At 39.4% G+C, this 22,028-nt stretch overlaps 1 protein-coding gene across 2 annotated transcripts in view; it reads left to right on the top strand.

Moving 5' to 3' along the window:
• Positions 1–22,028, top strand: part of ST8SIA2 (ST8 alpha-N-acetyl-neuraminide alpha-2,8-sialyltransferase 2) — a 481,748-nt gene that overhangs the window by 377,098 nt on the left and 82,622 nt on the right. The window contains exons 5-6 of one of the 2 annotated variants that reach the window (XM_077263427.1): positions 12,407–12,700; positions 14,613–14,853. In XM_077263427.1, coding sequence (XP_077119542.1) covers positions 12,407–12,700; positions 14,613–14,742 — 424 coding nt within the window. In that variant the 3' untranslated portion in view covers positions 14,743–14,853. Of the gene's footprint in view, positions 1–12,406; positions 12,701–14,612; positions 14,854–22,028 lie in introns of those variants that run through there. The other variant, XM_077263426.1, reaches the window with a different exon arrangement.

Raw genomic sequence — 22,028 nt, 5'->3', positions numbered from 1 at the left:
CCCATAAAAAGTGAGTATTATTTGAATCTGAGTGAAGTGATTTAATAAAAAAATAGTGAGGGATTGGTGTCCCTGATTGCTCGTTTTCTTTTTTCTTTTGGTTCTATATGTTGGTCTGAACAGTCCCTTGGGTTATAATGATTCACCATGTGTGTAGTCGAAGGGACCAGGACTCTTTGCGAGCCTTTGGTGCATGAAGATTGTGAATGGTAGTTATCTGCAAATCGCAAAGTGTAAGTAAAGCGGTGGCATATACTATATATATTTCGACCACTTTACTACTTGCCCGATATAGTAGTTAGAAACGCTATACAAATGGTCTTTCTTGATTTTTCTTTGTCTTACGTAATAGCAACCAACTTCAAAGAATTGTAAACATAGTTACGGTAAATATCCTAGTCAAATGGCAAACATACCTAGTGTATGACTCCCAGAAATTAAAATGGACTATCCAAAGTAATCAAACAGATTAAAAAAAATAGTAACTTTGTCACCAACACCTTCACAAAGTCCAATTTGCTGCAATCCCTGAGATCAGAATTTAGAAAGTAAATGGACACAAAGTATGAAGGAGTCTTGTGCATTGTTAATTGATTGCTTATTTACCTACAGATAGACAAGTGATTAGTGAACTAATATTTTTTCTTCTGAAACCCCTGCAAAATCAATTTTAACCATAGAATTGTCCTTTTTTACATCTAGAATTTTATAATAGCATTTTATATTAATGGGTCTCGTAACTGTTATTTTAATTAACATTGTAATTAGTATTAATATTTCATAGGTTTGTCTCACATCAGATATGTAAATTTGTTTATTAGTGTTCTCTGTTCTAGATTAAATGTACTGAAAAGAGCAGGAAAAGTGATGACTAGATTATAGGAGATGATATAACTATTTGTGTCCTAGGAAGATAAAGGATGAATGAGACTCAATGTTTGTACACTAATCCTCTAAGTGCTAATTAAGTAATATTGCTTTTCATCAGCAACCTTGGCAAAGACATTTCTTAACTGTTAGATCTTGGATGGAGAGTTGTTTTTGTAAAACGGAATATTTGCTGGAAACTTGCGCAATTGTTTTGGCATTAAACCACAGATCTGTGATTCAAACTGTCGGCAAATGCTGTCAAATAAAACTGTATTATTTCTAAATTGGCCATTATGGGCTGCGGTGTGTTCATTCTAAAGAATATTGTCAGTTTACTTACACCATTATTGCAGTTAGAAGCAAGTATATAACTTGCTTTCAAAGGCCGTAGTGCTTACTGCATCTGCTCGATTGCTTTTTCAGGGCCGATTTCATGCAGCTGGCATATGACCAAGGAATACTATTTTCAAGTGCAGTAATGTTCAGATGTTGACTCTCAGGTGTATTCTGTTTGGTTAGGTACTCACTAGCTTGTAACTTCAGAGGTGTATGTATTTATACAGTATAATCTACATAAGCTATAGTCTTGTATAAATGGTCATTGTCATTGTTTTACCGCTACAGACAGGGGCCAGAAGACGCAACGTCTGATTTCACGCACTTCTGCACTGATTATGAGAACTTCTTCATATTAAAGAGAAGTTTCTGTTAGCAGTGCAGGGGTTAAACTGTTCTGCTTAAATGAGCTCAGCTGTCAAGTATTGGCTACTTCTCTCTCCTATATACACTCACCTCTGGACATCTGGATTGCCAGAGTTAGTCTTGTACAGTCTGGTGTGGAGTGGAAGTGTGGGTTCTTGGTAGAGGCATTTGGAGCGATCTGTGACTGTTGCTTAGTGTTTCGGCTGTGTATAAATCCTCAAACTCTCCAGTTTGGTTCACCTACCCTTTCTCCTGGGTGGTCCGCTCTGTTGTCTGTGAGTGCATATTTGTATGTTTGGTATTTCATTTATCCCTGTACTTCTTCCCCTGTTAGTCTGGTTTGTATATATATATATATATATATATATATATATATACATACACTATTACTCCATGGGTGGGGGAGGGGGACAGCTACAGCGCTGATTCAGGAGTTCAGCAAAGTATGTGGCTCCGGTATTTTCACCATTAGAAGTAATACAGGGAGCAAGGATAGCTAGGGCATCCCTAGCATTAGGGACAGGGAAGGAGCCCCTGGCCCCCAGTATCTCGAAAACAGAGTTGTGACAGCCATGTTCATAGTCTATATGCCCCTCACTGGACAAAGTTTTCTCTTTCTTGGATTTAAACTAAGTGTGGGAAAATAAGAACCACAAATATGGTAGTTCTTGTGAAGGACCACAAACGTGGTAGTTCTTGTGGGTTGTACTGTCTGTTTACATAGGCCTAGCCTTCGTCCCAGCCCTATGCAAATGTCAGATGTATAGGTATGATAGAGTCAAGCACCAAATTGTAGGCCCATTTCATATCTTGGGTTGACCAATAATGCATTATGGCAATGTTTCCAGACCAGAGTTCCCAGGATCTATGGGGTTCCTTGGGGCCCTGTGAGGTATTCCTCAGAAAAATGCAATAGCAAGATCTAGCACTTTTGAAGTACAGAAAGGAAACTATTCTAGCCTGCTGAAACATGCTTGCAAAGAAAACATATTATATCACAGAATATGACATATATAATGCTTTAACTGTCCCTATACTAATCGGAGCCTCTATGAGAAGGTAGGTTCCAGACTGGACCATGTAAACACTATGGATAGACTCTATCTGGACATTTCATAGGCATTTGATACAGTGCCACATAAAAAAGTTGCTACAGAAAATGAGAGCAATGGGTCGAGGGGAAAATATGTGTAATTGAGATAACAACTGGCTGAGTGATAGGAAATAATGGCTGGTTAATAATAGAACACACTCAGGATGGGTGACCTCTTTTTACTTTCATATTTAATAATGACCTTATGGGGTAGAATTTCAATATTTTGAGGTGAAACTAAACTCTGCAATATTATCAACACAGTGAAGTATAATTTAATATTAGGCATAGATTTATGTAAACATTTTGATCCTGTAGTTAATATGCTACATAAAGATCAAGAAGTTTTTACAAATTGCAATTTATATAAAACAATCACTTTATTTTAACAAATGTTAAAATTCACATAGATATTGACAATAAAAAATAAAAAGGTGCCTCAAACCACAGAAAACACACAAAAAGGACATCAGCTGAAGCAGTATACATCAATACACATTCAAAATATAAGCATCAGTAAGGTATATACCTATGGCCTACAGGAAGAAGCACGAGCGAAACGGGCGTCGGGGTTGGGAGGTTCAGCGTGCCACTCGGCATCTTACTTTAGGAGCAGCACAGACCCAGGTAATATGTGCATTGGGCAGTTTATTGAACTTGTATTGTGAATACTGCGAACAGAATTTAAGTTTCTTGAAATTGCTATTACTGTGTTCCATTTTGAAACACTGCTCTACCAGTAGATTTTTTATTTTTTTCTCTGCACCTGCACTTTAACATTGCATGCTACTATACTGTTTATGTGGCCATAGGTATATACCTTATTCATGCATAAGCTTCCTTGTTCATTTACATGATAGTGTTGGCCAGAGCAGGGATATGACTAAATTTCCCTGTGTAATACATCTTGTCCCTTGTGCTCAGAGTAGTCTGTGTACTTTAACTGTACATCAGTTTAATCTTTGAACCTGTCCAAATTGATGGACAGGACATATGTAGTCATGTATATATTTTTACCCGTGTATTGATGCATACTGCTTCAGCTGATTTCCTTTTTGTGTGTTTTCTGTGGTTTGAGACACCTTTTTCATTTTTGTTGTCAATATCTATGTAAATTTTAACATTTGTTGAAATAAAGTGTTTGATATAAATTGCAATTTGTAAACACTTCTTGATCGTTATGTGGTATATTTACTACAGGATCAATATGTTTATCTATCTGGTGGAGTGTTGCCCATTCCTTGTAAGGAAAGTTGGCTTGTGTAGTATGTTTACCATACATTTATGTAAGCTGGATGCTTTGGCTGAGAAATGGCGACTGAAGTTTAACCCCAATGAGACTAAACCCTTTTTCATTTTTGCTTTTCTGTTTTTCACTCCCCAATATAGCCATGCGAGGGCTTGTTTTTTGGGGGACAAGTTGTACTTTTGAACGACACCATTGGTTTTACCATATTATGTACTCAAAAATAAGAAAAAAATCCAAGTACGGAGAAATTGCAAAAAAAGTACAATAACTGACCTGCCTCTATGATTCTCCAGGTCATTACGAGTTCATAGACACCAAACATGACTAGGTTCTTTTTTATTTAATTGGTGAAAAAAAAATCAAAACTTTGTTATAAAAAAAAAAAAAATGGTGCCATTTCCGATACCCGTAGCATCTCCAATTTTTGTAATCTCAGGATGGGTCAGGGCTTATTTTTTGCATGCCGACCTAATGATTTTAAAAATACCATTATAGTGTAGATACGATCTTTTGATCGCCTGTTATTGCATTTTAATGCAATGTTGCTGTGACCAAAAAAATGTAATTCTTGCGTTTCGATTTTTTTTTCTCGTTATGCTGTTTAGTGATCGGGTTAATCCTTTTCTTATATTGATAGATCGAGCAATTCTGAACGTGGTGATACCTAATGTGTATGTTTGATTTTTTTTTTAATTGTTTTATTTTGAATGAGGCGAAAGGGGGGTGATTTGAACTTTTATATTTTTTTCATTTTTTTTATATTTTTAAAAACTTTTTTTTATTCTTGGCATGATTCAATAGTCTCCATGGGAGACTTGAAGCTGCCATAACCCGATCGGCTCTGCTACATACAGGTGATGATCAGCTCACCTGTATGTAGCAGAATACCTCATTTGCTATGAGCGCCGACCACCGGGTCGGCGATGGGCAGATTTCCGGCGCGATGGCCGGAAGCGTACGTTAAATGCCGCTGTCCGCTTTTGACAGCAGCATTTAACGCGTTAATAGCTGTGGGTGGGTCGCTATTCCACCTGCGGCTGTTCCGGGCACATATCAGCTGTTCAAAACAACTGACATTTGTCGGGAAAGATGTGGGCTCATTCTCACTTGCGAGAAGTACGTCCGAGTCTCGCAGGTTAAAACCCTGCTCTGGCACCGGCACTCCAGACCGGCGCGTTCAGCTCCATGTATTGCTGTGTGGCTGCACGCTCTGCTCAGGAGTGCCGGCGACAGAGCAGGGTTTTAACCTGTGAGACTCGGACGTACTTCTCGCAAGTGAGAAGGAGCCCTAAGGGGGAGGCACAACTTGCACTGTACTAGTACAGCGCATGTCGTGAAAAGATTTAATAAAATAAATGTAAGGTTATATATTTGGTCAGAGGAAATAAAATGTATCCTTATGCACTAACTAGTAAAACACTGGGTAAAACTGTCATTGAAAAAGTCTTGCGTGTATTTGTGAACTGCGAACTGAACTTTAGCGGCCAGTGTCAGGCAGCTGCTGCCAAGGCAAAGATCATGAGATGCAATAAAAGAGGCAAAGATGCTTATGATAAGTACATAATTTTGCCTCTATGCAAGTCACTAGTGCAACCATATTTAGAATATTTTGCACATTTTGGAGCTCCAGAGTATAAGAAAAACATAGCTAAACTAGAGCTGGTGCAAAAAAGAGCGACCAACGTTTTTAACCCCTTCACGCTGCTGCCCATTTTTGTTTTTTCATTTGTTTTTTCCTCTTTTATTATTCTGTCCACATAGACATATTCTGTCCACAATTGTCCATATATTCTGTCCACAATTGTTCTTTTAAACTACACTATTCATTTTACCACATAATGTACTCAAAAACAGAAAAGAAATTCCAAGTGTGGTGACATTTTGAATAAAACACAAATCTAACATTGTTTTTGGGAATTGTTTTTACAGTGTACATTTCGTGGTAACAATGACCATGCAGTATGATTCTCCTCATCAATATGATTATGTCAATACCAAACATGTCCAGTTTTTTTGTATTATTTTAGTGGTGAAAAAAAACCCTGAAGCTTGCAAAAAACATTTGTTGGAGTTGTGTCGCTATTTTGCGAGATCTGTAACTTTTTTTTTTTCGTCATGGCTTGATTTTTGCAGGGCGAGACAACATTTTTATTAGTACCATTTTGGGATAAATATGACTTTTTTATCACCTATTACAGCATTTTTTGTGGATTTGGGGTTACCAAAAAAAAATTAATTTGGGCGTTCTTGAATTTTTTCCGTTTACGGTATTCACCAATTGGGTTAATTGTTTTTATATTTTGCTGGATCTGACTTTTCTGAATGCAGTGATACATTTTTGTATTGTTTTTATTTCATTATCTTTATTTTCACAGAGGAGAAAAGGCGTGTGATTTGAACTTTTATTTTGATTTTTTTTCATATTTTTAAAACTTTTTTTATTTTTAACTGATTTTGTTAGCCTCCTTAGGGGGCTTGAAGATGCAATCATCCACTCGCTATATGCAGAGATGCTTCAGAAATCACAGTCTCCTTTGAAGTTGTGCCACGGGCAGGGTTTCAAAGCAGTTCTCCAATGACAAGCACGGGGGGTCATCAGCTGACCACCGGCTGTCATGGCAACCCATCGGCGACATGCAGTCACGAAATGGGTGCGCTGATGGTCAGAAGTATAAATGCGCTCTGTCAGAGATTGACAACGGCATTTATCAGGTTAACAATCGCGGGCAAAGCTCCACTCTATACGCAATTGTTAGTGGCAGGTCCTAGCTGTAATACTCAGCCTTCACATGTCGGGTTTGAGGCGGGCTCGCTGTGTGACTTGTATATGGAGAAAGACTGATCAAACATGAATGAATATGATGTGCATACAATGATATATTGTCCTCTCTCTCTCACCCCACACACAAAGATCCAGATATTTTTACCTTTGCCTAATTTTAGCCAGTAAAGGCTCTATACTGATGTATCAGTTTGCCAACTTGACGGTTACACACCTACGATATTTCTGTAGTGTGTTGCTCATTTAATGTAAATGAGAACAGCCTACCTATGACAGTACTCTAGAGATAAGCAAATCAATTAAAAATGAATGCAATTCCTTTAGGATTTCCCAAAATTAATAGTTCCATTTGAATCCAAATTTTAGGCAACTCACTTATGTACCCAGAAAAATGGAAGCCAGCCAGCCGCCATGTTGATGAGTTCTAAAGGTCTGGGAAGAGTTCAAGAAAATATAATCACCTCACCCCAGCCCTCTCCTGTGCAATTGTACTGCTCCTCTTTATTCTCCAACCACTTCCCGATACCAAGATTTTACTCCATCCAAGGAGAGCATGGAGTGACGTTCTCCTCCTGATTCTCCCTCCTTCATCTGAGAGCTGCAATAGTCTTCTTATGTTCATCACTGTTGACTTTTCTGGCATAAAACCACACTGGTCCTTCCAAATTAATGATGTTATAAATCTTTCCACTCTAAAAGTCAGTCTACCATAACCTGTCTCATGTCATCCAATAGATATATTTGTTACACTGGTTTCTATAAGAACAGAAGAAATTACTATATTCCAATGAGATCCTTAGTATGTGAAGCCGAGCAGCACTGAACAGTAGAGACAAGAGAGTCTTAACTACACATAAAATATTATCTATCTGGTTTTTTGAGGCAACACCGCTAGGAAACAAAACATAAATAAAAAATATTAGTAGCCCATTTAGTTGTGAACTAGACTGAAAAAAATATTCTATACATCAAAGGAAAACTATCAAACCTTTGCAAATACTCTAGTAAAATACCGAGATGCCGTGTTATTTGCTTTTCCAATATGGTCGCTATGAGTTGTATTTATTGACATTTATTGAGCCAACCCATATTTTATGATGGAAACGACTCGTTGTACTGTAATAGGGAGAAGCATTATAATTATGTACCACTTAGAGTAGATCTACTATGTATGGAATGTGAATTAAAAGGCATATGTAGACCCTTCATCACAATTCTACTGGTATATACGATACTGGCATTTCAGTAATGTTGCCGGTGTTGAAGCTAAGCTACAGAATGGCTTCTTTCTCAGCAGTTGAATCAAGACTCTCAGACTCTCAGCATCTTTGAGCTCAACAGGTGTAGAGAACAGAAAAGGAGATTATATAGCTGATAGTGTTATGGAGTACAAAGCCATTGAACTGCTGCAGCACGGAACGACTGTCTTCAAAGACTGGAGGCATTAGCATTGTGATTTCAAAGATCCATAGTAAAGGAAATCTGAATTCAAATAGCGCTCTGTTTGCATTGATGTGAGGAGAGAACAGCTCATTTGATTAATAACGGAGTAGGCAAGCCTGGCTTGATTCTTGTGTCACCTCCTTGTGACTTTGGACGAGTCATTATGTCTGCAAGCTTTAGGCATTGAAAATTACATCATATGATGCATAACACAGAAGTGCAGAGGGCTTCAAAAAAACATTTTCTTGATGTCAAGAGTAGTCTTACTGTTTATTACAAAGATTTCACTGAGTCATAGTTCTTGACTTTGGCCAAAAAGATGTTGATAAGTTATGTTTGTAGAACTTTATATGAGAATATTTATTTGATTGAGGTGATGGTACAAGCTGTATCCATTTTTAAATAAACAACCTAAACTATTATTAAGTTATGTGTGAATTAAGCCATAACTATTTATTATAACGGCAAGTGATGGACTCTGAAATGAAATGGGTTTGTCATAGACAGGACCTTCAGAGCCCATTATTGCGCCATCAGCTGGACCCCTTGGACACTTAAAGACCTTCTTATTGGGTAACTATTAGAGAGAAGCTCTTTGGTAGACTATATTCTTACACAATTATAGAGCTGTCATCAGGGTCGGCCGATAGTCTAATGTCAATTGAGCATCCAGACTCTACCCCAACCGATAATATTGGGAGAGAAAAGGCTTGTTGGATTTCCAATGTCCGATGCTTTTCTTCTCCTCAAGATAAACTTTTGTTTGACAGTAGCTCTGATAGAAAATACAAGAGCACTTTGCCGAACCAAGCATAGACTGCGTGATTGTTCAGTAGATACTTCCAACAGGTGGCACTAGAGTTCTATTCCTCTTCCTTTCTGAAGAGAAAACTTGTATATTTCCCAGAGGAGCATTGCAAGGCTTAAAAGTCTCCTGACCTTGGCATGTGAGGCTTGAAATGTCAGTCTCTGCAAGGAGACACAGTACCCCTTGGATCCCGGTCAGATGCCTCTCACCCAGTCAAACCAGATCTTTCTCTTTGCACTGATGAGAGGCAGTACCTCAAAACAGTATTTGGAACTTGAGATTTTGTTTTTTGCTTTTATCATAAGTCACGCGGCAAGGCTCGTTATCGGAGCCAATATCGACTTTTAGAATTTTTACTTCCAATAGGTAGCACTAGAGTTCTAGTCCTCTTCCTCTCTGAAAAGACAATTTGCATATTTACCAGAGGAGCATTGCAAGGATTAAAAGTCTCCTCAACTTGGCATGTCAGTCTCCGCTTGAAGAAATGTTACTCCTTGGATCCCTGTTCAGTAGATAGCTGTTTAATGTGTCTGGCAGCCTTTGGATTACAGATTGGACAGATTGCCGAAGAATGCTCTGTTGTTTCTATTTTTCTTTACTAGTTGCAACCATACAATTGATGTCGCATCTGTGGATGATTAGAATCGGTATTTAAAAGACCAAAGCCCATCTTTCTTACATGATGTTTTAGGCCTTATTCAAACTTCTATTTTTCACATATTTGTTCTATCTGTGTTTTTCACTGCTAGAACACATACCTTTCTCTAATATATGGTGCAATTCACATGTCGTGTTATTTGGCACACTGTGTAAAAAAAAAAAATCACAGAGATGTCGGTTTTTTAAGTCCATTGGTCTGTGAAAATCACAGGCAGCCTATATTGTCATTAATGTGCAGTCCGTATGCTGTCCATTATTATTATTATTATAAATTTTTATAGCGCCATTTTATTCCATGGTGCTTTACATGTGAAAAGGGGGCAAATATAGACAAATACAATCAACATGATTAAAAAACAAGGCAATAACAGGTGCAGAAGGAGGGAGAACCCTGCTCGCAAAGACTCACAGTCTGCAGGGGATGGGTGAGAATACACAAGGAGAGGGTAGAGTTGGTTGTGCAGCGGTACAGTAGGTTGAGGATCACTGCAGGCTGTAGGCTTGTCGGAAGATGTGAGTCTTCAGGTTCTTTTTGAAGGTTTCTATGGTAGGCGAGAGTCTGATGTGTTAGGGTAGAGAGTTCCAGAGTATGGGTGAAGCTCGGGAGAAGTCTTGGATGCAGTTGTGGGAAGAAAAGATAAGAGGGGAGTAGAGAAAGAGATCTTGTGAGGATCGAAGGTTGCATGTAGGTAAGTACTGGGAAACCATGTCGCAGATGTATGGAGGAGACTGGTTGTGGATGGCTTTGTATGTCATATTAAGGGTTTTCAACTGTAGCCTCTGGGTGATAGAAAGCCAGTGATAGGCTTGGCATAGGGGAGAAGCTGGGGAATATCGGGGAGACAGGTAGATTAGTCGGGCAGCAGAGTGGAGGATGGATTGGAGTGGTGCCAGAGTGCTAGTGGGGAGGCCAGAGAGTAGGAAGTTGCAGAACTCAAGGCGGGAGATGATAAGGGCGTGCAATAGTGTTTTTGTGGTTTCGTTGTCGAGGAATGCATGGATCCAGGAAATATGGTCGAGTTAGAGATGGCAGGAGGAGGTAAGGGCTTGGATATGTGGCTTGAAAGAGAGGGCAGAGTCGAGGATCACCCCGAGGCACCGAGCATGCGGAACTGGGGAAAGTGAGCAGCCATTGACATTGATGGATAGGTCTGGTGGAGGGGTAGAGTGAGATGGGGGAAAGATGATGAATTCTGTTTTGTCCATGTTCAGTTTTAGTAAGTGAGCAGAAAAGAAGGCTGAGATAGCAGACAGACAGTGTGGGATTTTGGTGAGTAGGGAGGTGAGGTCAGGTCCGGATAGGTAGATCTGCGTGTCATCGGCGTAAAGATGATACTGCAAACTGTGGGATTCTATGAGCTGTTCCAGGCCAATGGAGAAGAGTAGGGGTCTCAGAACTGAGCCTTGAGGGACACCGACATACAAGGGGCGAGGTAAGGAGGTGGTGTGGGAGAGGGAGACACTGAAAGTTCGGTCTGTTAGATATGACGAGATCCAGGATAGGGCCAAGTCTGGGATGCCAAGAGATGATAGAATCAGTAGCAGGAGGGAATGGTCCACATTGACAAAGGCAGAAGACAGGTCCAGGAGAAGGAGGACAGAGTAGCGTCGCTTGCTCTTGGCGGTTAGTAGGTCATTGGTGACTTTAGTTAGGGCACTTTCAGTTGAGTGATGGGGTCGGAAACCAGATTGTAACTGGTCAAAGAGGGAGCAGGAGGACAGCCATTGTGATGCACAGGAAATGCTTTGTAGTTTATTTATTTGATGAAACACTGATGGTAAAGACCGACACTGACCAAACATTGAAGAAACGCGAACCTTTTTTTGGCTACATGAAAAATCAGAACTGAATGAATCCTTATAAAGGTTTTCAATGTATTTTAACACAGTAGACATCAAAGAATAATATTCAGACTTAGGCTTAGATGTGATCAGACTTAGAGACTTAGAGACTCTGTCATCATGGTAATGCTATTCAATCTATGGGCACAGGTTACATAACAGGAGGAAGTTAGCATATTATTTTACAGATTTTAGGGAAAAGATTGTTCATTGAAATCACTGAATGTTCTCGGCTTAGCAGTTAAAGGGTCAGTCCTAATCAGTAACAAAGCTATAGGTAAATCTATTACGTTGCATTTGCTTAGAAAGTTATACAAAGGCACAAACAATCAAGCTATGTTTACTTATATCAGTGACTGTAGAGAAAAAATTAGAGGAGCAAGAATGCTCCAACGAGTAGTATTGCTGATAATAATGTTGTAGGATCAATATATACTATATGATCACCTTTTGAGCTATGCAATAGAGCATGGTAATAATGGGGTTGATGTTGAATACGTCATACACATGGAAACCAAGTTGGATTTTTTGGCGCTGTCTCATGTAAAACAAAGTCGTTTTCCATTCACTAATTTAAAACCACCTTTTTATTGGTCAGATTAAAACCAAAAATAAGAACAGTGCTAACGCATTTTAGATCCTGTACCAGGATCTTCATCAGGTTTGGGACGCCTTATGAAGATCCTGGTTCGTAATTGAAAAACTGTTTGTTCATGTAGACTTTTGTACTGTTGCCACTGATTATACTTTGGGTTTTAGATGACTGAAGAAGTGGTTTTAAACTGTTGAACAAAGTAAGACTTTATTTTACATGAGACAGCACCGACAAGCACTCCACTTTTCTCACTAGTTTCCACAAGTTTTGTTACATGACATGACAAATTGAGATCTGTTTCACCGGAGTTAGTGGATTGTGTGTTTATTATTTTGAAATATTTAAAAACCTTCTTTTTGTAGATGTAATTTGGCCCCAGTTGAAGAATATGCAAGAGATGTTGGTATGAAGACGCACTTGGTAACCATGAATCCATCCGTGGTGCAGCGTGCATTTGAGGACCTAGTGAATGACACTTGGAAGGATAAATTTTTGCAGCGTCTGAAAAGCTTGAACGAAAGCATTCTGTGGATTCCAGCATTCATGGCTAAGGGAGGAGAGGAGCGAGTTGAATGGGTTAATGATCTTATTATAAAGCACCGCATCAATGTACACACAGCTTATCCATCTCTACGACTTCTTCATGCTGTCAGAGGGTACGTTTTTATCCAAACATTCAAAGCTATGTAGATGTATCAATTCAAATGAATTAGAGACCATGTAATAATGCAGATATGTCCCTATATAATTTTTTCAAAGGCTTGAAACATCTTTAGACAAGTCTCAAAAGATGGCTAGCTTTGAAAAAAATAGCAAACCATGGTTTTGCAATACTCTGACAAGAGATGTTTCTGCTATATGTGTCTCTTTATGGCCAGATTTTTATGCTATATGTGAGTATTTATGTCTATCAGTGACTATTTGCATCACCCAGTGGTTGCAATGTTGAAAGTTTTGCTGACATGTCAACAAATTGAATTGATTTTGTTTTGAAGAAATTGGCATTCTTAGGCTACGTGCACACGTTGCGGATTGTATGCGTTTTTGCCACGGTTATTCACTGCGATAACGCATACACAACACAGCCCATTGAATTCGATGAGATTCCGCAATGCTGTGCTAATGCTGCATATTTTTCCGTTGGGGAATCACATCGTAGAAAAATACGCAGCATGCTCATTTGTTGTGTGGAATCGAGGCGATTCTGCACACATAGGAATGCATTGATTCGCTTACTTTCCGCATGGGGCTATGCCCACCATGTGCAAAGTAAGCGGATCATGTGCGGATGGTACCCAGGTGTGGAGGAGAGGAGACTCTACCCAAGCCCTGGGCACCAAATCTCTGTTTTAAAAAAAAGAATTAAAATAAAAAATAGTTATATACTCACCTTCTGGCGGCCCCTGGATCCAGCCCAGGCCTTAGCGATGTTCCTGGCAGCTCCCGTTCCCAGTGATGTTTTGCGATAAAGACCTGTGATGACGCAGCTGTCTCGCGTGATGCTATGTCATCTTGGGTCATTGTTGCGAGGCATCACTGGGAACGGGAGTTGCCGGGAGCATCGCAAGGATCGGGAAGGCTGAGGGGGCCGCCGGAAAGTGAGAATATCACGATTTTTTATTTTTTTGCATAGGCAGCATCAATAGTAAAAAGTTGGTCACACTTGTCAAACACTATGTTTGACAAGTGTGACCAACCTGTCAATCAGTTTTCCAAGCAATGCTACAGATCGCTTGTAAAATGCTAGCATTCTGCAAGCTAATTACTCTTGCAAAATGCTAGTGTTTAGCGGGAAAACACATGCCAATTCCGCATGCGTTTTACCCGCGGCAGGGAGTTGCGGAATTGCCGTGGAAATTTCCCCGACAATTCAGCAACGCTTGCACATAGCCTAAATTAAATTTGTGAAAAAGTAGAGGTGGACACATTTGTGTTCGAGCTCCAGAGTGCAAGCCCATTTTTGAGATGGTACTTTACTCTGTCTCAAACTGCCGGACAGACGGCCGTAGATTTTCTCATGCGACATAATCGGGCTAATTATGCTAATGACACTCAGCTCAAACTCTGTTAGAGTTTGAGTCGAGTGTCATCTAGGTGTGATATAATTCTATCGCATGAAGATATATCACAGGTGAGGAAAAGATGGAGAACTTAATTTCTCTGTCTTCTCCATTGTCTGAGTCAGCAAATAGTGGTCTCAACTCGAATGTAGTTCGATGTTTTCCATGCACCGATAGACTTGTGTGGGTGTGCGTGATCCGAATTCCTGAGCCACTTGCAACATGCTGGAATTTTATTTTCTCATGCCGAATCGGCACTACCCCATAATATAGCATTGAGCCAAGTGCTATCCGACAAAACATCAGATAATATTATGCTATGTTATACACTCGTGTGAGCTAGCCCTTATAGAGAGGCTTGCTCATAAACAAGGGACATCATGTGCCTAAAATGTCCAGAAACCATTCAGAATATTGTAAAATATAATAACAAAGCATATTATCTTACCGGTCCTTCCCGCTCCTCTTCTAATGCTGCCTCTACCAAACTCCATACTTCCTCTTCCAGCATGGGCATTGACTGCTCTCCTAACAAATGCGTCATCGCTGTGGCCAATGATTGTCTGCAGCAGTTGGAGGTCCATACATCGGGAAATGGAAGTACAGAGACAGGCAGCATTAGAAGAGCAGCATCTTAAACCAGTAGGGTGAGTGTACTTTATTTTTAGTTTTTTTCAACTTCTTTCTTATTTGTTTTTATTTCAGAGTTGGACAACCACTATACCAATCACACTGATTAATACATGCTGATTTCCTACATACATGTTGACAGCTTATCCTTTAACAGTTGCTGCTCATATACAAAACCTAGAGCACACACATTTTAGATATTTTTGGCTGTGGTGGTATCCGCATTTCTCAATAAATCCATCAAGTGTGTGTCTCTTGGGTCTTTAAAGAAAGCTAATGCTATTTGAAATAAGTACATCATTTTGACCACATTTCCCTCCAGGAACACAAAGGATAATGGAACAGAATCAGTGAGATTGTAAGTAAGCTGGAGTATATGTTGCAAGCATGAAACACAATTTCATTATGAACAGGTCACGTAAATAGCTCTAAGTATAGAGTTTGCAAAATAAAGGCCGTGGGTCGGGAGATTGTGAAATTCAATGGCTTTACTGTGAGCGCTACAGGTCAGCAATTGTTTGATTTTTGTTCTTTTCCTTGTAAAAAAAATAAAAAATAACAAAATGCGTTAATCAACGGGGGAACGATACAAAACGTCAAGACCATTAGAGGGGTATTAGCTCTGTACAGCAGTAAAGCTATTTATTTTAGTACCTGTAAAAAATGAAGGGAAGAAAAGGTTGAGCTCTTATGGCTGTAAGTGACATTCCTTCATTTCAGTAGTTATTCTTCTGTAATAAGCTCCTTATAAACAGGCACATTTCTAATCCCAGCACTGTGGCCTCAGCGCTACCTCCTGCAGATAACAGTATTCACCGCAGCCTTCTATCGGGAGAGGGCTCTATAGTGTGTGCTGCAATGTACTGCTCAAAGTCGGTTGTTTTCCTAATTGGGTCACTGAATCTCCAAGACTTATCTCCAGGAAGCTGAACGGGGCATAAAGCGAGTCACATATTAGTCTTTACTGTCAAGACGAAAAATACAGATCAAGCTTTTCCTATGCACCTGCTGCAACTCAGCATGGGAGAAAGGAGCGTGTCAAGGAAATAATATCACTCAGCTCCAGAATGGAAGGTACAATATCTTTCTCGACAAAGAAAAGCAAAGGGAACACGTTTGCTAAGCAGTTCTAATCCTTCCTCCTGACAGAATATACTATAGATGCCAATTTCTGAAATGCTTTTCCAAGAATTGTATAGTGCCAGGCAGGTAAATCTCAGCAGTAAGTGTGCGCTCGGGTCCAGGCAGCCCCGGTAGAAAAATATCTCCTGTCATTAATTTGATTGAGTGGAAGCGGTTAGATTTATATTATTGATGTGTGGAAAGTATTGTTTCCAGAAATGTATAAGTCAGGCTTTCTGATCCAAAGATGAAGCCATTCTTAAAATGACAACGATATCAAATGCAGACAAATATCCGGGCATGGGATCTACAACACCTAAAAATATATATTCAACAGCTTTAGTTGTGTTAAGTTAACTTTCTGTGCCTTAATCTCTTTTGTCTGTGTTCATTTAATACTGGCTACATCACTGCAGTAGATAAGTGGAAATGTTCATTTGGCTTTTTACCATTTATTATACTTACAGTACAGACCAAAAGTTTGGACACATCTTCTCACTTAAAGATTTTTCTGTATTTTAATGACTATGAAAATTGTACATTCACACTGAAGGCATCAAAACTATGAATTAACACATGTGGAATTATATACTTAACAAAAAAGTGTGAAACAACTGAAATTATGTCTTATATTCTAGGTTCTTCAAAGTAGCCACCTTTTGCTTTGACGACTGTTTTGCACACTCTTGGCATTCTCTTGATGAGCTTCAAGAGATAGTCACCGGGAATGGTCTTCCAACAATCTTCAAGGACTTCCCAGAGATGCTTAGCACTTGTTGGCCCTTTTGCCTTCACTCTGCAGTCCAGCTCACCCCAAACCATCTCAATTGGGTTCAGGTCTGGTGACTGTGGAGGCCAGGTCATCTGGCGTAGCACCCCATCACTCTCCTTCTTGATCAAATAGCCCTTACACAGCCTGGAGGTGTGTTTGGGGTCATTGCCCTGTGGAAAAATAAATGATGGTCCAACTAAACGCAAACCGGATGGAATAGCATGCCGCTGCAAGATGCTGTGGTAGCCATGTTGGTTCAGTATGCCTTCAATTTTGAATAAATCCCCAACAGTGTCACCAGCAAAGCACCCCCACACCATCACACCTCCTCCTCCATGCTTCACGGTGGGAACCAGGCATGTAGAGTCCATCCATTTACCTTTTCTGCGTTGCACAAAGACACGGTGGTTGGAACCAAAGATCTCAAATTTGGACTCATCAAACCAAAGCACAGATTTCCACTGGTCTAATGTCCATTCCTTGTGTTCTTTAGCCCAAACAAGTCTCTTCTGCTTGTTGCCTGTCCTTAGCAATGGTTTCCTAGCAGCTATTTTACCATGAAGGCCTGTTGTACAAAGTCTCCTCTTAACAGTTGTAGAGATGTGTCTGCTGCTAGAACTCTGTGTGGCATTGACCTGGTCTCTAATCTGAGCTGCTGCTAACCTGCGATTTCTGAGGCTGGTGACTCGGATACACTTATCCTCAGAAGCATAGGTGACTCTTGGTCTTCCTTTCCTGGGGCGGTCCTCATGTGAGCCAGTTTCTTTATAGCGTTTGATGGTTTTTGCCACTGCACTTGGGGACAGTTTCAAAGTTTTCCCAATTTTTCTGACTCACTGACTGACTCATTTCTTAAAGTAATGATGGCCACTCGCATTTCTTTACTTAGCTGCTTTTTTCTTGATATAATTCAAATTCTAACAGTCTATTCAGTAGGACTATCAGCTGTGTATCCACCAGACTTCTGCACAATACAACTGATGGTCCCAACCCCATTTATAAGGCAAGAAATCCCACTTATTAAACCTCAGGGCACACCTGTGAATTGAAAACCATTCCTGGTGACTACCTCTTGAAGCTCATCAAGAGAATGCCAACAGTGTGCAAAGCAGTCATCAAAGCAAAAGGTGGCTACTTTGAAGAACCTAGAATATAAGACATAATTTCAGTTGTTTCACGCTTTTTTGTTAAGTATATAATTCCACATGTGTTAATTCATAGTTTTGATGCCTTCAGTGTGAATGTACAATTTTCATAGTCATGAAAATACAGAAAAATCTTTAAATGAGAAGGTGTGTCCAAACTTTTGGTCTGTACTGTATATGTTTAACAACATTTACCATTGCTGTCCCTATTGGGGCTCACAATCTAGGTTTCCTATCAGTATGTCCGGAGGAGACCATACACACTTTATGCAGATATTGTCCATGGTGGGATTTGAATCCCAGCACTGCAAATCAACAGTGCTAACCATTGAGTCATTACACTGCCCATTCCCATTACCATAAAAGTCATTTTAATTTGAGATCCTCATATTTATTTGGTCAGTTTTTTACCTCAGTATCTTTAAGCCTAAACCAGGAGTGGATGATAAATACAGAAGTGGTGACGTGCTTCTATTATAATTTCCCTCTGATTGTCCCAATCCTGGTTTTATCTTACAAATACTGATGTAAAAAACTCACCAAATATTAAATGTGTGAACGGGGCCTAATATTGTAGCCCTATATCTCATATTTATTTCTATTTGGGAATACAGCTTTATTCCTGCACTTGACTCATAAATTCTACTAAATTCTATCTACACTTTTACACAGAATTATTTTTATTTATAATTTTACTTTTAAATTGCAAAGTTAAAGGGAACCTGGCATGAGCTTCATGCTGCCCGAATCTGGTAATTGCAGCCAGGTATATTTACTCTGAAAGTCTGCCCTAATCGTGCAGCCGTGGTATTGGTAGTATGAATCTAATGACCTGTACCTTTTCAGTAAATTTCTATATAGTCTTCATTAAAAATGTCCTAACATTCTGTTGCTGCAGAGTATCTGCAGGTCCTTTATGAAGCTCTGTGCTTTGCAGAGATGTTACAAATCCATCAAAAAGATACAAAATTGTCATAGCTCTCTGTTCCTCTCTCAGCCCACTCAGTGATAGGACTCATGCACATGACCAATTTTCTCACAAGAGTACTGTTCATGGTTTTTCAGATATTGGGCTGTGGACATGTCCGATTTTTTTCCTCCGAATGAGTGGTCCATATAAAAAAATCGGAGACATGTCCGATTTTGATTCGATTGTCAGTTCAAAATCAGCAATGCATGTCTGTGGGTCCATAAAAAAAATGGAATGTACTTGAATGAGATCCGAATGTGGTCCGATTTTCGAGGACTGGCAGAAAGTTGAAAATGGAGAAACTTTTTTTTTCTTTCCCTATGTCCGAGAAATGCCACTCTGATAAAACTCTGATCCAAGTCTGATCCAAGTCTGATTAGAATAATTGGACCATTTTTATCGGAGGTGGAGATATCGGTCGTGTGAAGCTACTTTTAGACTGACAAAATATAAGTAAGGTGGAGAGTGTTGAAAGTGCTCACAATTGCCTTATCTCATCCAGTTAAAAAATCATAATTTTATTAGTGATCCTTAGTCTGCTGAACCATCGCATGACCAGCTCTATTCTCTCCTATTGCATCCTCACCCATCCCCTGCAGACTGTGAGCCCTCGCGGGCAGGGTCCTCCCTCCTTCTGTACTTGTGTGTGCCTTGTATTGCTCATGTTTATTGTGCTTGTCTATATTTACCTCTTTTCACATGTAAAGCGCCATGGAATAAATGATGTTATGTAAATGTATAATAATAATAATAATAGTATCTTATTTAAAAGGAAACAGTTTAATTTCCTCGTCACGAAAAAATAGAACAATGGCATCTACTAGAAAAACAGAGTTTTCATATAAGTACACAATCAAGATGCCACACAAATACCCAGGGCCTTATTTTAAATTATTTATATAGAGGGAGTGTGGAGGGAGTCAGAGAAAAGTCCTATCCTTTCCCTCGTTTTATTCCTTAATGAAATCCCTGCCTTGTGTGGCACCTTGATTGTGTACTTATATGAATACTTTGGTTTTCTAATAGATGCAATTGTTGTATGTTTTCATGACCATAAACTTGAATTGTTTCCTTTTAAATATGGTACTAAAAAAATTATGACTGTTTAATTGGATGAGATAAGCTAATTTTGAGAACTTACCCTTAGGTTGGAATAACACTATCATATGTATCCAAGAGAGCATGTGATGCGATATGCTAATGATCCTTTGCTACAGCTCTGTTGTGAGCGTGAGCCGTGTGTCACGATTCTGTTGTTGGGTGTTCCTGTCTCTAATGCTAGGGGCGCCCAATTTCACCCTGTTCCCCAGATTACTTTTGATGGTGAAGATGCCTAGGCCACGAACCTTGCTTAGCTCCCTAATCAGCCCTGAGTCTGTCCCCTTCTCTCACCCAGGGAAGAGTGGAGTAATAGTGTACCATATTACAATAATCAGACCAGCAAGGTAATATGAACAGACATAGCAAAAAACACCAAAACATACAAATATACTCACACATTTTATGGAGGAAAACAGCGGGGAGTGGAGGATGGGGTTAAACCAGAGTTGGAGAAGAAAGATTATCACACACTTAAAGCAAAGCAACATTCTCAGATAAACTCCTATAAACCAACAACGACCTCCAGCCATGCCGCATAAGCTAACTCTGACAATGAATGCTAGCCAGGGCCTAGATTATATATAAGATGGGAATGGCTGACAGTGCACAGCTGTGAGCTTAAATGCTCAGGGAGATTAACCCCTTCACTGCCAAAAGAAATTTACACCGTTTAATAAGGTAAATTGCTTCTAACCCGTGCAGGAGTAGGATAAATCAGATGCTGCGGTCTTCTGCCTCCTCTCTGTCGCAGTAAAGCCATGACACCGAGTGTCAGTGCTCTTTGCTCCGATCCTCCTGGATGAGAGAATCACAGCACAGGTGCAGTGGAGAAAGTAATTTCTCCATCTCCTCCATGGCCTGACTCGGTGTATGTCGGACTGCACTGAGATGACATCCGACCCTTTAACGAGCCTTGCACTGACGAGGTGCAGTACCATGAATCACAGTGTCTGCAAATTGAGATTCTGGTTTGGCTTTTATCCTAAGTCATGTGACAAGGCTCGTTAAAGGGTCAACATTGACTGTTAGGATTGCTACTTCCAATAGGTGGCACTAGAGTTCTAGTCCTCTTCCTCTCTGAAGAGACAATTTGCATATTTCCCAGAGGAGCATTGCGGCTTTAAGTCTCCTCATCTCGACATGCTTAACATGTCACTCTCCACAAGGAGAAACAATATTATTTTTTTAGACATTGTTGCATGTTTATTATGCATTCTTTAGTTTTCTTTGGATCCCCTCTCAGAATTTCCACATAGTGTATTCTGCATTGATTCTTATTTATTGGGCTGCCAAAAAATCAAAACAGTTCTTCTGTCCATAAGCAAGCACATTTCACCAATAGGACTGAGTTTGTATGAAACAAGGTCACACAATAAATCACTAGGTCAAGCAATGAAAACATAACACCAGCGGTTCTGTAAGTATATAACAGAACTATCTAGACACAGTAGCATTTTTTATATATCATTGTAATTGAAAATATGTATGTCTTTTGTAACCTGTGTAAGGCTATGTTCACACATTGCTTTTTTACTACTTTTTTCTGCAGTCAAAATCTAAACACTTAGCTGTAAAGAAGCTGATTACAAAAAGCAGGCTATTGCTGGTTTTTTATGAGTTTTTGCTACTTTTTTCATGCAGATTACATGAGTAATTTGTCTAAAGTACATATTTCAGAAACCGCTGCAAAGAATTGACATTTCCAATTCAGTCAGGAAAAAAAACAGAGTGTGCATGAGATTTTTGAAATCTCATAGCTTTTGCTGGTACTGTTAAATAGCAGCTTAAATTTGCGATAAAAAGCATAAAAAAGCTGCAAAAATGCAATGTGTGAACATAGCCTTAGTGGTGAGGCACGTGTAGTGTAAAGATAATGGACCATACAGTCACATCATCCACGGCTGACATGATATGAGAAATGCTTGCTCCTGTAGTTGTCATTTTTAAATTCAGTTGCATATACTAAGTTCAGAAATTCAGCATACTTACAAAAAATATTGTTTCTTCTTTATTGATGATTTGTGAATATTTTTTTTCTAATTCGTGAAATCCCCAGTATCTCAGCGGAACATTTTTAAGTTCCCTGGCATTACTCTATTAATTTTTGAGAGGTGCTCAGTGACCACATTTTCCTTCTGTCTATAGCTCCTATCTAAAATTTCATTGCGGTCAATGGTTTACGTT

Source organism: Ranitomeya variabilis, chromosome 5 (genome assembly GCF_051348905.1).
Source record: "Ranitomeya variabilis isolate aRanVar5 chromosome 5, aRanVar5.hap1, whole genome shotgun sequence".
Lineage (NCBI taxonomy): Eukaryota > Metazoa > Chordata > Amphibia > Anura > Dendrobatidae > Ranitomeya > Ranitomeya variabilis.
The sequence above is the reverse complement of the archived record's forward strand: the minus strand, read 5'-3'. Positions and strand labels throughout refer to the sequence as shown.